Source organism: Cibotium barometz, chromosome 60, assembly GCF_041138505.1.
Source record: "Cibotium barometz isolate CiBa-2024 chromosome 60, ASM4113850v1, whole genome shotgun sequence".
NCBI classification, from domain to species: Eukaryota; Viridiplantae; Streptophyta; class Polypodiopsida; order Cyatheales; family Cibotiaceae; genus Cibotium; species Cibotium barometz.
In genome coordinates this window covers 19,248,162-19,263,700 of record NC_141105.1, presented here as the reverse complement: position 1 = coordinate 19,263,700, position 15,539 = coordinate 19,248,162, and the positions used below count along the sequence as shown (strand labels likewise).

The window sequence follows — 15,539 nt, the reverse complement described above, 5'->3', positions numbered from 1 at the left end:
ACACATGAGAGGGGATGATTGCACCCAATCTTGGAGTCGCATCTTTGTGAGCTAAGTATTTTTTAAAAATTTTGAATAGTTTAATCATGGTCATGTGATGTTTGATGAATTCTTGAATTTAAATCAATTTCTTGTGCAAATTATTTGATTTCTATCTCCCTAGAAATTTAGATCCCGTGACAACTACCCTCTGGCCGAGCTCGTTGCCGTACAAATCCCTTTAAGGTTTTCATGAATCTCTCTAGAAAAAACATCCACACTAACTATGAACAGTCCCTGCAAACTGCAACCTCATTAACAACATGAACTAAGAGGTGCATCTGAAAGGTCAATATGCTTGTTGGTAGGAACTCTTTTACCATGCACATGGCTTCCAAGGAGCTTAGATGTGCTAACTCTAAGGGATCTCACCTTATTTCCTTGGTGGAGATCTAACGCACCAATGAGGCGCCAATGTATTAATCTTTTATATGGTAGCCCTTAGGTCTTCTCGGTGAGGCATCCCTTTATTGCAATTAGAAGCACAAATTGTAGAAATTTGTGCCAATCATGTGACTTTAATCCACTAAGCTTGTCATCTTTTGTGAATGCACCCTTTAGGCTATGCATACATCTGGTTGGAGTGCGAAACTTTGCAATGGTCCTCTTTACTTATTTTTCCTCTAATTTATTTAAGATCCAAGATGCTTTAGGTAGGACCACCTTCCCATTGGGTCATGGTTGTGGCCATAATTCTTCCATATGAACTACAACTGCTAGATCATTCCTTTGTCCCTTGCGAGATCTCTTGCTTTCTTTGGCCCCACTTATGGTTTTTCAAAGCACCTCAGCTACATTATTGAAGATGTGCATTGGTTTTAGTAGGTGGTTTATTAAAATATCTCTTCGATAAGGTCTTTAAAAATGGAGAGCCTTTTCATCCCTGGGGGTGAAAAATTTCCATTATCCCTCCATGCTTTCTTCCAGTCACTTGTCTTTAAACATGCAGGTGGCTTGCCTAGATTTCCCTCTCACAATTTGTGATTCTCAGGGGGAGATATCACACATGACCCTAGTAAACTATCTTTCAAAGTGATGTAGAGTAACGAGCATCCAAATGAGGTCCACATAAGGGGCATGCGTTGTATCCAAATGTAGTAAAGCCTTAAAATCAACAAAAAAGATGATTAGAGAAACCACACAGAACCATATGTGCAAAACCTCACAAGTTTAATTAATTAAGTATCAATGCAAAGGAAATTGTTGAAGTATGTATCAAAACTTACCGGAGCATTCTCCGTAGCCTAGCCAATCATGGATAGTCCACATTAGTATACCTTACACAATTGTAACTCTTTGCCCCATAGTGCTCAGACATATCATAAACTTGAATGCCATCCCAAAGTGTTTGAAGCTCCTCTACGAATGGGGCCAAGTATACATCTGTGTTCTTTACTTTGTACTTCCTAGGAACTATCAATGATAGTAAGAGGTGTCCCTTCTTTATTGCCAGCCATGGTGGAAGGTTATAATTTACAATTTACAAGGCACACATGCTATGTGCTCCATGATGAACTCCGTAGACCAAATGGATTCACAACATCCATTGTTAGCGCTAGACGAATGTTACGAGGCTCTTCCTTGAAAATAGGCCACTTCTCCTCAATGTGTCTCCATGCAAGTAAATCAACTAAGACGCACATGAAATTATCCATGGATCTAGTAGACCGATTCCATGTCATTAGACATGCTATATATTTGCACTTGAACATATGTTTTATCTGAGAGGTATAATAGGGAGGTGTCTGAGAACTTTTGCAGGAACCTTTTTCCCTTTAACATCTTGCATGTATCTGAGCGTCCTACAACTTGGACATTCCTTGAGATGTGTGTATTTGTGTTGGTATAGGAATACAGGTGTTGGGACAAGCATGGATACAATTGTAGTCGATGCCAATTGCACTTAACAATCTTTTGGCCTCCGCATGAGAGCTCTGCATCTCATTTTCCTATGGCAAGATTTGGTCCTTTAATAAGCTACCAAGATGAAATAGGTATGCTTAATCAACACTCTGTACAAATTACACACAAGAAACTTACATCATACTCATGTCATACATGCTTGAATATAGCTTCGTCATGCTTGCATCAGATCATCCAAACATTGATTGTAAGTTTAACATAGACAGGCATGTGCATAATTTGGATGTCTGAGCTTGAGGTTAAAGTGGTAGATATGCAAGGTTACACAATTCCTCATCTTCATATGTTGTATCTCAACTTCGTGTTGTGGTACAATTCTGCTCACCATGACTCTCTGGTCTATCGTCAAGCGATTCTGTAAATGCATCCAACATCTCATCCATCATAGCCTCCTCTAACATGTCCTCTCGTTGTTGATGTTGTTGGATGGGTTTCCGAGGAGTATATTTGGTTTGTTTGGTTTCTTATGCTCAAAATTGTATCTGGTAGTATTCTGTTGGGCTGGATTTCTATGTGCTCGACATGATCATCAATATTAATAGGATCTTTGTGAGAGTGAAAACATAGATTTTGTAGACATTCCACCGGATATATACAATACATGTGTACATGATTATTATGAATTCGAGAAGAATGCACATCCCACTCCTATGATATTGGCTCATCACGGGCAAGACCATGGGGTCCAAATAGCAAGTGGCTTGATACTTACAATGTGTGCACAAGCACATGCATCTCTCTTCAAGATTGATAGACGCCTTAATGGACACCATGCCAGTGTTTGGAGGCTCCACATTACTAGTGTTAGGTAGCGTCATGTCATTGTTTGGTGTCTCCATGTCGCCAGTGTATTGGGGTGCCACGTTGTCATTTTTTGCTATCTCCACTGCATTGGGATGTTTTTAATTTGGGCTAGTGGGGGTCCCTTAACTAAGATTTTTGTCCCAATAAAATAACCCCTCTTTACTTATGAACTAACAGATTTTTTTCTAAAGTTGAATTAAAAAACCCCTCCTCTTAATGTAATCTTGTTAATTTTTCTCAATGTATATAATTAAAAAGCCCCTCCTATTGAACTCACGTGGTACACTAACATTTTTTGAGGTGAACCCCCTGAGCGTATACTTTTTGCAAGATTTATACATAGGCTTCTTGCAGCCGCATAGAGCTAGATGCATAGAGCTTAATGCAAGAAGCATACATAGAGGTTAATGCAATGAGATCTATCCATGCAAGAAGCATACATAGAGCTTAATGCAAGAAGCATGCATGCATTAAGCTTTATGCATAGAGCTTAATACATGCATTAAGCTCTATGCATAGAGCGTAATACATGCATTAAGCTCTATGCATCTAGCTTTATGCATAGAGCTTAATACATGCATTAAGATCTATGTATCTAGCTCTTTGCATAGATGCATAAAGCTTAATGCATCTATCTATATGCATAAAGATTAATGCATCTAGCACTATTCATAGAGCTTAATCCATCTAGCTCTATGTATAGAGCTTAATTCATTAAGATCTATGCATCTAGCTCTTTGCATAGATGCATAAAGCTTAATGCATCTATCTATATGCATAAAGATTAATGCATCTAGCACTATGCATAGAGCTTAATCCATCTAGCTCTATGTATAGAGCTTAATGGATCTAGCTCTATACATAAAGCTTAATGCATCTATCTCTATGCATAGAGCGTAATGGATCTAGCTCTATGCATAGAGCATGATATATGTAGAGCAAGCATGATATATGTAGAGCAAGCATGATATACACATTTTGGCAAACTCTAACTTTATGTATGTGTGTAGGATCATGGCCGATAGTTTGGGAGGTTACAGCCCCTTGGACACACTGCAATACACCTCTGTCATGTCTACAACATAGGCTCTTAGCCTAGAGCAATTCTATCAGTTCATCTCACAGGCTGCCCGCCGTGATAATGCACCCGGTACCTCAACATCAATACATTCAATTTCGGGATGCAAGTCAACAACTGACACAACAACAGCCATTATTCACTCTTTATCTTTCAAGAGACTCATTGTCATCTTGAGACTAAATGAAAAGATGCATCTTGTGAATTTTTTGACCATGAAGATTATAGAAGTCCATGTACCACTTCTTTGGGTCGCCACTCGCCATGTCAACATTTGATGGAAAAGAAATTATCCTCTTTGGAGCCATCCATGTACTTGAAATGAGTTAAAATAAAAATAAGTCAATCATACTTATATCCAAATGAAAACCTTCCATAATGTGCTTTAAAACCATCCATAGCATGCTTAAGAATTTTAATATTTTAATATTTGATCCAAGCACATGTAGAAGGACAATTCTAAAATTTACCACCCAACAGTCGATATACAAGGGAGTGGAGATTGGCCCTAGGGCCATTCTACCATGCAATCTTAAGAGAATGGCCATAGGGAAGACAAGATAATCTAGAGTGACCCTTGGAACAAGCTACCACACACATATGAGAATATAGATTGGCCCTACGACCAAGCTACCAACAAGAACAAATCTATCTACCACACTCAATGGAATCTAGCTTGGCCCTAGGGTCAAGGTATCATGAATAAATCCACATCATCTTTGCTGGCATCTTGGCCCGGGCCAATATACCAGCAAAGATGGTGTTGCTTTGTTGATGGTAGCATGGCCATAGGGCCAATCTACCAGTAAAGAGGATGTAGATTTGTTCATGGTAGCTTGGCCTTAGGGACAAGCTAGATTATCTTGCAAGGATCACTCTTGCCATGCATATGTAGAGATAGGCCCAAGGGCCATCCTACCATGAAATCTTGAGAGAATGGCACTAGGGAATACAAGAGAATCTAGCTACCACACATAAGAGAATCTAGCTTGGCCATTTTGCCAAGATACAATGAACAAATCAACATCATATTTGCTAGTATCTTGGCCCTAGGGCCAATTTACCAACAAAGCTAGTGTTGCTCTGATGGTAGCTTGGCCCTAGGGCCAAGCAGATTCTCTTGCAAGGTCAATCTAGATTATCTTGTGTTTCCTAGGGTCATTCTAAAGTACATCAAGATACAAGGGAGTAGAGAATGGCCCTAGGGAACACAAGATCATCTAGCTTGGCCGCCCTAGGGCTAATCTACCACCAAAGATGGTGTTGCTTTGTTGATGGTAGCTCTAACAGCAAAGAGGATGTAGATTTGTACATGGAAGCTTGGCCCAAGGGCCAAGTTAGATTCTCTTGCAAGGGTAACTCTTGCCATGCACACGCGTAGATGGGCCCAAGGGTCATTCTACCATAAAATCTTGAGAGAATGTCTCTAGGGAACATAAGAGAATCTAGCTACCACCCACAAGAGAATCTAGATGGAACCTAGGACCAATCTACCACCAAATATGGTGTTGCTTTGTTGATGGTAGCTCTACTAGCAAAGAGGATGTAGATTTGTTCATGGAAGCTTGGCCTGAGGGCCAAGTTATATTCTCTTGCAAGGGTAACTCTTGCCATGCACATGTATAGATGGACCCAAGGGCCATTCTACCACACAATCTTAAGAGAATGGCTCTAGGGAACATAAGAGAACCTAGCTACCATCACACACAAGAGAATCTATCTTGGCCTTATGGCCAAACTACCAACAAAGAGGATATAGATTTGTTCTTGCTAGTTTGGACCTAGGGCCAAGATAGATTCTCTTAAAAGGTAGCTTGGCCCTAGGGACATGCTAGATTCCCTTCTTGCAAGGGTCAATCTTGCCATGCACATGCATAGAAGGTCCCAAGGGCCATTCTATCATGCAATCATTGAGAGAATGGCTCTAGGGAACACAGGAGAATGTAGCTATCACACACAAGAGAATCTAGGTTGTCTCTAGAGCCAAGCTACCATGAACAAATCTACATCATCTTTGTTGGCCCTAGGGCCAAGCTATCAAAAAGAGAATGTAGATTTATTCTTGGTAGCTTGGCCCTAAGTCCAAGCTAGATTCTCTTACAAGGTAGCTTTTTGTTAGGGTCAAGCTAAATTCTCTTGTAATGGTCGCTCTTGCCATGCACATGCATAGATGGGCCCAAGGGCCATTTTTAGAACAGTTTAAGCTTCTTGTTAATCCTGAATGCGACCTAATGCCATGCTTTAAAAAAATCTAGATGTTACATCTGGAGTAGGTGGATTAGGAGGGCCAGTTGAGATTCCAGCAACAACTTGCAAGAGGCTTTGCAGATGCACCAACAAAGACTTCAGAGCCCAATCTTTAATAGATGCTTGAAATCAGCATGACAAGGGAAAACAAGTCATTTTGAGCAAGATGAATATCTTAGTTGGATTAAAAGAGAGTGTATTATCTATAAAGAACATGCTAAATCTTATCATCATAATGTAAAGTAGTTCAAAAATGAAGTAACATCTTTCAAGTTAGCAAATCAAGAGCTAGAAAAAAGAAATGCAGAACTTGAAGACCAGTGAGCTCAAGATATTGAGAGGATTAATAATCTTAAAAAGAAAGTTGTTGGATCTAGAGAGTGAAAAGCAGCAGTTGACAAGTTGGATGAATATGAAGAGGAGATCTGACATCTAAAAGTTATTCGTGAAGAATATGCTAATTTAATGGAAAGAAAAGATAAGACTTTGGAGACACGAGCTAAGGAACTTAAAAGATTTGTTTATGTGCAGGAAAGAGAGCTGGAAAGATGCATACATTTTATTCAAAATACTGTGGAGATTCTATGGACCGGAGATTTGCCCATTCCACCCAACTGGCGTGTTATGCAAAGTGTTGTATCACATTTCAACAGGTAAAGAAATTCCACCTCTTACTCAATAGGATCCTTTCTGTTAATCTCTAGATGATCCGTATCCTTTCCAATATCAGGATCATCCTTCCCGATCCTGGCCTCAGCTAGCTCAACGTGTTCTAGTTGTTGGTGCCAATGTTAGGACTCATGAACAATGATATTGAGGTTTGGTTACCTGACTATATGGTTAGAGTAATAATATGGGTAGCAAGGGGAAGATTGAAGAAAATCCACAACCCAACAATTCAAAAAATTAAAAAATCTATTTATTTATCTTTTCAAATAGATTCTTATAGGTAAATGCATCCTTCTGCTCATCTAATAGATATTGATTTTAGATAGCCATTAGATCAATCCATAATAGAATATTATTGACATATATTTACTCATGAAATTATAGAATCAAGATGTATTATTACTTATCCGAATAATCCTCTCCATCAAGTGGGCTTGGCATTTGTTAGCAAGACTACCCACACCGGACGATGATGGGTGTGCCAGGTGTTAGCTTAGGAAATAACCTGCCTTAGTTTTATTGTTACTTTTACCTTAGCTTAGGGGTATATCAGGAATGAGACTTCATCAATCATGTTAAATCAAAGATAACGTTCTCTTTCTCGATCTAGATGGTTATTTATGTGCTATAAGCACTGATGTATGAATATATGTGTAGAAGAAGAAATACATAGAGTTAATTGTGTATCTTTGTCTCACAATTCTATGTTCTGAAATCTGTGTGAAGATCATCTGAATGATCATTAATGTTGCAATTACAATTAGCATTAAATTCATAGATACATTAGGACCTCAATGGAAGGCTTCTTGGACCCTTTTATTTGGCAGTTTAAGGAGTCAAACCTTTTCTCTTAAGAAGAAACGTTTTCTAATTAGAAGCTTCAAAACGGCTACTTTATTCGAATTTGAATTTTGGAGGAAAAATGGAATTTAAAATCTAGCGGACAAAACCATATCATGTAACATATCTATGGAAAGCTCTTGATGTGTAGATCACGGATCTATAATCTCCGCTCAAATCGAAGCTTGTATGTAGAAGTTATGGAGGTCCGAAAATTGTAAAATTGCCTCTCCCCCTTTTTGGGAAGAAAAGTGCACCCTTTGACCACTCTTACACCTCTCTTACAAACCCAACATTTCAGTCCACATGGCAACCCCCCATTTGGCTGTTCCTTAATCACCTTGATTAGGCTTGGGCAAATTAAAGGGCCCAAGAAGACCCCATTCACTTCCTAATGCTATGTTGGTTTATCCACCAATACACGAAGGGTGTGAATGATATCAAGCCATATGCTCCGAATGGTTTTTGCTGGTGGTGTGGTAGTGCACTCGATGGCCTCGCCTATAAATAACTCACCTACAAAGGGCTAGTGGTGCCCTCAACAATGAAGGGGGGAGGGGTGATAGGGTAGTTGCTATAGGGGGAACTCTAGCTAATATTGGAGATTCATTAGAGGATATTAATATTACTATTGCATTAATATTTTTTCTAACTCTTTATTTAACATTATAGCTCTACTCTACCTTGAGTCCACCAACACCTCCTCGGATCTTGAGATGATTTTCTTAAAACATTTTCTTGCTTATTTTTATGAATTGTACCCTCAGGTGTGTTGTTGTCTAAGATTAATTACTGATTATACATAGATTAAGCATAGGAGTTTTAAGTATTTGTGTTTATGCATGGGTAGATGGCATTAGGGAAAATTTGGACTCAAAAAGGGGCCTTGTAAGAGATCCCTTGGGATGGTGATGTGGACAAAGCAAGCCAATAAATCCACATATAATATTGGAGGGCACGTGTGTCGTTTTTGAGTTCTTTATTCCATTAACTGACATGTAGGGTGTTTTTTAATTCAAAACAATGCATCTTGAGTATAGTTTTTTATTCCCACTATGGTGCCTTATTTTATTGAAAAAAGACACCACTCTCTTTCTTCATTACACTTTTGAATGTAACGAAGCCAATTCTGCTAACCGAACTTAGTCCCTGCAACCCATCATCTTGCATTGTCTCCCTCATTGTCTTCCCGATTGCACAACCACTACCACTCCAAATCCGAGTTTTTTTGAGCGGGAGGTTTTTGATTTTCTCTTCTTCTCAAGGCGGCAAGTTTTGAAAAAGGATGGAAAAGTATTTGTTCTTCATGCGCCATACCTGCTTGTGCATAAATAACAATCCCATTTCTTACCTTTTTCAAGTGAGGGTTGTGCTTACAAGTACTCTGTACATTTTGGTTCATCCAGGATACCAACAAGTTTGTTTGATGGACAAGGAGGTATTATTTAGTGATGTTGTCTTTTGGTTTTAATGAAGCAATCTTCTTCACGGGAGATAAGTGTAATATCTTTGGTTTTTTTTGGTTAAAGTGTGAGTTCATTATGCTTTTTGGTGTTGTTAAAGCACAGAACAATGCAATGGAACCTGTGCAGCAAAAGAGGAAAAAGGTGGACATCCACTTCCAAGTAGAACCCGATTATGCTCCCTGCTGTAAGAGAAATTGGTCTAGGCCAGCATGCGAAGCCCGCATTACTGAGCTTCGAAATGAAGGAAAGAAAAATATGGACCTTTGGTTGGATGGTAGTATTTACCCACCAGATCCAACCTCCTCTCAATCTCCATCATTCTTTGGGTTGACAAGTTTCTTCAAGTTTGTGTGTGAGGGTGAAAATGGATTGCTTGGGTATTGCAAAAGACTGTTTGGCCAATGTCAAAGTATCTTTGAAAGACATTTGAGTGATAGAGATGCCAGGATAAAAATGCTTGAAGGTGCGAATTTTTACTTGGCATCGATCACAACAGCTTTGCAAGCTTCAAACGAGGACAAGGCAAAAGTTTGTGCTGGGTTACAAAAAGAGTTTGATCATTTGCAGCAGACTATTTGTAAGATGCAGGACACTATAAAGGAGAAGAATGAAATTTTGGCAGTTCGAGAAATCAACAATTTCACATTGGAGAGTGAGAATGCACACCTTCGAAAACAACTTGAAAAGTTCAACAGAAAATTGCAATATTTGAAAGACACGCCATTAGGTGCTCGATTACGCAAGAGAAAGATCAAACCATTGGAAGAACTCAATGTTGGAGGTGGCCAATGGAAGCGTCGTGTAAAAGCTTGCAGGTATTGGGATCTATAATTTCTTTGAGCTTAAATTTCTTTGAGCACTCTCTTTCATTTTCATCTTTAGTTCCTTTCTTGGAGATGGGGGATTGGGTGTGGGGGTGGTATAGTTAGATGAATGGTGGACTGAAATAGCTATCGTTGTTGCTTCAGGATGGTCACAGATGTTGTGGGTCCAAAAGAGCAAGGTTCTGATATATTTGGCAAAGTTCTGACAAAAGACATCGTGGAGTCAGCAATACAGCATCCTAAGTTTGCAAGACTTCGATCAAACATAGCAAAGCAATCCTTGCAAGAGGTGAGTGAAGCATTCACGCCTGCAGATGCACAAGGTATATGTGACATGGCTGGTATAAGCACAAAGTCTTACAGGATGTTGTTTAATAAAGTAAAAGAGGGTTTCAATTGCAAGCTTGGAAAAAAAACAGTAATTCCCATTCCAAAACCATTTCACGTAAACAAAGCTCGAAATATTCTCAACTTGGGAATGGTCGAACTTGTTGGAGAGCCTTGTCACGTGTCTAGCACATTGACAGTGACTAAAAAGAGCGGGGAACAGAAAATTATAGAGCTTACAGAGTTCAACAATTTCATCATGGATGTTCGGAAATTACAAATGGCTATGGTGAAATTTTATGACATCAGTGTACATGAGTGCAATGGAAGGCTGAAATTTGTTTTGAAACTTGATGAGAGTGAGGTGATCAAAGGACAGAAGCTGGAAAGGGTTAGCATTACTTTAATGAATAGAGCTTTGGATGCAAGTATCAGTAATGCTGATGAGAAGCACTTTAGTGTACAATCCGAAAATGAGATTTGGTGGCTGGCTGCATTTGAGGTGACGTGCTATCCATTTTTAAATAAAGAATATTATGTTGCTATCCTCTTGTTATGATATTGTAGACAATCTAACAGTTGTTGTTAACAGGTTCCAACAGAGACCCATGAAATTTTGAAGTGGTACTTCAACCAGACTGAGCTTCCTTCCACTATCCAGCAGCACTCGAATGGCGAAAAGCTTTATGTAGAAGGATATGGTGAATATGAGGTTGAATGGCACCTGGCTGCAGATCTTAAAACCTTGAAATGCATGTTTGGTATTTCCCAAGGAGCAATGGCCAAGTATCCTTGCCTGTATTGTATGACCGAACGAGGTGTCTCCAAAGGAGGAAAAGAGAGAGAATGGAAATGCCCAAATGCAATCAGTAATAGGCGTGAACCCCCAAATCGTGATGCTCCAGGAGTGGATCCTACTTGGGATCCAATTCTTCCTATCCCTTTGATCAGAGTTCATATTTGTGTTTTGCATGCGCTGGTTAGAATAATTGAGAAACTAGTCTACATGTATATCGAATTTTCATGGAATATGAAACCAGCAGTAGAGAGTGAAAGAACTATTAAAAAAATAGAGCAAGTGCTTTCAGATGCAGGTTTACATTGTGGTCAAGTGAAGATTGAGAAGGACTTGAGAAGATCAGGGAAGACCGGAAATGTTCCTAGCAAACCATGTTTTGGAGGTGCAAAAGCCAGAAAGTTCTTATCTAATCATACCCAGAGAGGTCATCTGGGTACAAATTTTGAGGTGTGGAGGAAGCTTCATGCAGCTGTACCTGACCGAGGCTCTTCAGGACAAGCAAGGGTGGCAAAGGCCAAAGCGTGGTTGGCACTTGATCGCCTAGCACCTTTGTTGCAAAAAGCAAGGTTTGAAGATGGGGATGTTGAGAAATTTGAGGCAGTTGTGACAGAGTTCTACACTAGCTATGAAAAGGCATGGGGTGCGACAAACTTGACACAATACATGGTTATTACTTGAAAACCTACAGCTTTGAGTATTTTTTGTTGTTCAAAAAATATTGTACGATACTAAATGTCTTGTTGTTGTTGAGCATTTGTAGCACATTTTGCATGCACATGGAACCTTTTTTGCGGAAGAGTTTGGAAGCCTTGGGATTTGGTCTACCCAAGGCATGGAAAGATCTCATTGGCAAGCACGTTGTGCCTATCAAAGGGCCACTCAACATGGAGGAGGAATAAAGAAAAGTAATCCCATGAAGCAACTATGTCAGTGGTGGTATAGGCGGATTCAAGTGAGGGATCGTGTGAAGATCAAACATGCTGAATCAGCTGTGTCATGTGCAATAAGAAAGGTTCAGGCTGAACGGAGACGTTCAATATATGTCTCCTCACAGGGAAAGCAGAATCATGCTGAATGGCTAAGACAACGACAAAGACAGGGCAGAGTGTGGAAGAAAATTGATCATTGAAATATATATTGTAAAACAATGATGTAACTGTGAAAGATTTTAAAAGAACAAGAGCTTTCATCTATGTCCCATATAAATGTTTCCAATATATATACATTTCATAGTTTGCAATGGTAAACAAGAAGAGTATTGAGAAATATGACGAAACTTCTTAGCAACTGGAACAATCTAAATTTGTTAATCTGGAACAGAGACTTCCCCCAGCCGAGCCTTTTTTGTTGACGTTTCTACATCATCTTCTTCATCCTCTATTAATGGCACAAGAGGGAACTTTGGCCTTGCTGTTCTAAGAAGATGCTTCTTCCCGCAATCACTCAACAGATTGGGATCTGTGATTCCACATGCCAACCCGTAAGCAGCATATGTTAAATAATATTTACATCTTAACGAATATACTCCAGGTCCCTCTCCAAAAATTCGAACAGCTGCTTGCCGCTCCAGAAGTATTGCCTTGTTTGCATTCAGCCTTACGTGGTAGCCACCTAAATACCTGGATAAAGTCTTTATCGCCATCAGAGGAAAACTGGCGTTGTCCTTGGAGTAGCTAGCGTGAAATATCACAATTTGAGGGAATTTTAGGCGGTGTATATATGTTCCTAGTGTCGAATCGTGGCCCAATCCCGCCATACGCTTGCCTGAAGCACGTTTGAGGAATGTGTCTTCATATATTTCCAACTGAAAAAATAAAGGAGCATTAGCCAGAAACAACATCACCAAACATTTCAGGACAAAGTTGATAAAGCCAAATCCACAACAGAAAAAAACTAACCTCTTGGTTCTCATCTGCTTCAAGCAAGGCGTCTTGCCATAAATTAGTGCTCGAACTAGGAACGTTTTCCGCTGACTTATTTGGCACATCCCTACACCCTCCCATGTTGGTGATATTCAATCTGTCCCTTGCTTCTTGTAGCTCTTCCTCTGTGGCATCTTTTCCTTCATATCTAAGGGCATCAGCATAGATCATATTTAGTGTTGCTGCAGCAGAAAGGAACTCGGTGTCTTTCACATGGCTATCCACTAGTAGGTACTTGTCTATCCCATCATCATCTACAAAATTGTCATCGACCTCCAGATTCTGGGCTATGAAAGCTATGCAATGATCCTCCCTTAAGTTAAATACACGTTGTATGTCTGTCAGCAATATATACTCTGAATCTCCTACTTGGTAGGAGGGGAGTAATGGCGTTGGAATGGGGGAGGAGTCATCTGATTCAATCACAAGCTGACCTACATCACTGTTTTGTTCTCTAACTGCCTCAATATCAACCACCGAACTAAGCTTCCTCTCTTCTTCAACATTGAACTCCTCAATGACATGAGGAGTGTCCTCCTCTTCAGCAGCATCCTCAACGGTGGGACTTGCCTGACGAGAAATCGTGTCTTCACTTTCAATTTTTGCAAGCGGCTCTGTACATTCTTCATCTGTTAATTGCACGTTCATGTGCAAGAAGCATAAGAAGGCGTAGGAGTATTCCATCAAGCGGCACTTTCTTTTGTGAAAAGGGCAAAGCAAGGCTCTCTTCTTGTCACATGGCACCTTGTGCCAATCCCTGTTTAACCTCTGCTTCTTCTCCGGCGAAACCTTGAGATTAAAATGAATGTGACTTTTCCCATCAATCATCATTGGTTCTTCATTTGTGAGCTCGTCAAACTCTTGCTTTGCCTCTTCGAAGTATCCATGATGGCTAGACAATGTATCCTCCAGAGAAAAATCGCTATTGAACATCAACGAAATTGCAGGGTGCAAATCATGATGTCGACATTTGTACAGGAAGTCATATAATAGAGTTGCAGGAGTTTCTTTGATCTCTTCGTCCACATCAAATTCGACTTGAACTTGCGCCATGGCTGAATTCAAGTCTGTAGAAAAGACATGGAAAATATTAGTTCAGGCAATGAATCAAGAGACAGTCGATCTTAAACAACAAATCTCTGTGTGGTGTAAATGGATTCAACATAACGCGAGAGGAGATGCCAGAGGAATCCAGGTATTCCTCCTCGCGTTGTAGTGAATCTATTTTCCCTAACGCAAATAAAATTGCAGCTAAGTCAAGGACCTCTTCTCGTGTTATGGTGAATCGATTCACCATAATGCGAGGAGGAGTATTGTGCTTCCTATGTGACCTTCGCTCGCGTTGTGGTGAATTGATTCACCGCAATATGACGACTTTATCATCCTTTGGCAACGCCTCTAACGTTATGTTGAATTAAAAATAAAGATAGTTCTCCAGTTCCCATACTGAGAGAGGAGGTGTCAAACGAATTAAAATACTCTTCTTCGCAGTCAATTCACCATAAGGCGAGGAGTCATAGGTTTTCAATTCACCTTAACGCGATGAAAAGACAAAGCAAGAAGTTCTCCACGACTGAAACCAAAACAACGAAATAACAAAAGAAGAAAATGTAAATGGATTCAACATAACGCGAGAGGAGATGCCAGAGGAATCCAGGTATTCCTCCTCGCGTTGTAGTGAATCTATTTTCCCTAACGCAAATAAAATTGCAGCTAAGTCAAGGACCTCTTCTCGCGTTATGGTGAATCGATTCACCATAATGCGAGGAGGAGTATTGTGCTTCCTATGGGACCTTCGCTCGCGTTGTGGTGAATTGATTCACCGCAATATGACGACTTTATCATCCTTTGGCAACGCCTCTAACGTTATGTTGAATTAAAAATAAAGATAGTTCTCCAGTACCCATACTGAGAGAGGAGGTGTCAAACGAATTAAAATACTCTTCTTCGCAGTCAATTCACCATAAGGCGAGGAGTCATAGGTTTTCAATTCACCTTAACGCGATGAAAAGACAAAGCAAGAAGTTCTCCACGACTGAAACCAAAACAACGAAATAACAAAAGAAGAAAAAAGCACAAAGGAGATAAAAATACCAGGAAAACGAATTGTATACAATCGTCGCAGGAGATGGAGATGAAGGAGGTTGGAGGTTTGTCTTTGACGTTGGATACAGGAGGATGATTGATGAAGGAGGGTTGGAGGAGATAGTCAGTCGTTGATGGAGATAAAGGCCGTTGGTGGGGAGATAAATGAGAATACGAACTCCAAAAGAGGCAATAAATGAGATGAGTATCCTAGAAAATCCGTTTTTAATGCTACGCGACACGTCAGCGCCGCGTTTTCACCCGCCATTCCATGAATGCCACGTGGCATCCCGCCGTGTACCTAGCACGTGTACAAGCTATAAAGTTTAATCAAAGCCCTTTTTAATGCTATACGACACGTTAGCGCCGCCTAGTCGCCCTGGCAGCCCGCCAGCACGTGTGTTTGCTCTAAAGACTAATCAAAGCCGTTAATCACGCCACCTTTTGGTCCTCTTATCGATTTTGCCTTGTCCGTCCTCCTGCTTGCCTCCAGCTGACTTCCGACTACCACCACAG

The 15,539-nt window shown here is 40.1% G+C and overlaps 1 protein-coding gene across 1 annotated transcript; it reads right to left on the bottom strand.

Annotated features, from left to right (window-relative positions):
- Window positions 1-3,875: 3,875 nt before the first annotated feature.
- LOC147605087 (uncharacterized) lies at window positions 3,876-13,109 on the bottom strand. The gene is made up of 3 exons (XM_086794280.1): window positions 12,915-13,109; window positions 12,526-12,820; window positions 3,876-3,961 (listed from the first exon to the last, which is right to left on the bottom strand). Exons 1-3 carry the CDS (start codon window positions 13,107-13,109, stop codon window positions 3,876-3,878), a joined length of 576 nt encoding a protein of 191 aa, XP_086650406.1.
- Between the last annotated feature and the right edge of the window lie 2,430 nt (window positions 13,110-15,539).

Bases quoted from the DNA above. Each gene is read 5' to 3' on its own strand.
- LOC147605087 (XM_086794280.1), bottom strand. From the start codon at position 13,109: ATGATCTATGCTGATGCCCTTAGATATGAAGGAAAAGATGCCACAGAG. The intron at 12,821-12,914 runs GTTAGTTTTTTT...TTATTTTTTCAG, and splicing joins AAGCAGATGAGAACCAAGAG to TTGGAAATATATGAAGACAC. The intron at 3,962-12,525 runs GTAAATATTATT...TTGTTGTGTCAG, and splicing joins TGGAGTATATTCGTTAAGAT to TTGTTGACTTGCATCCCGAA.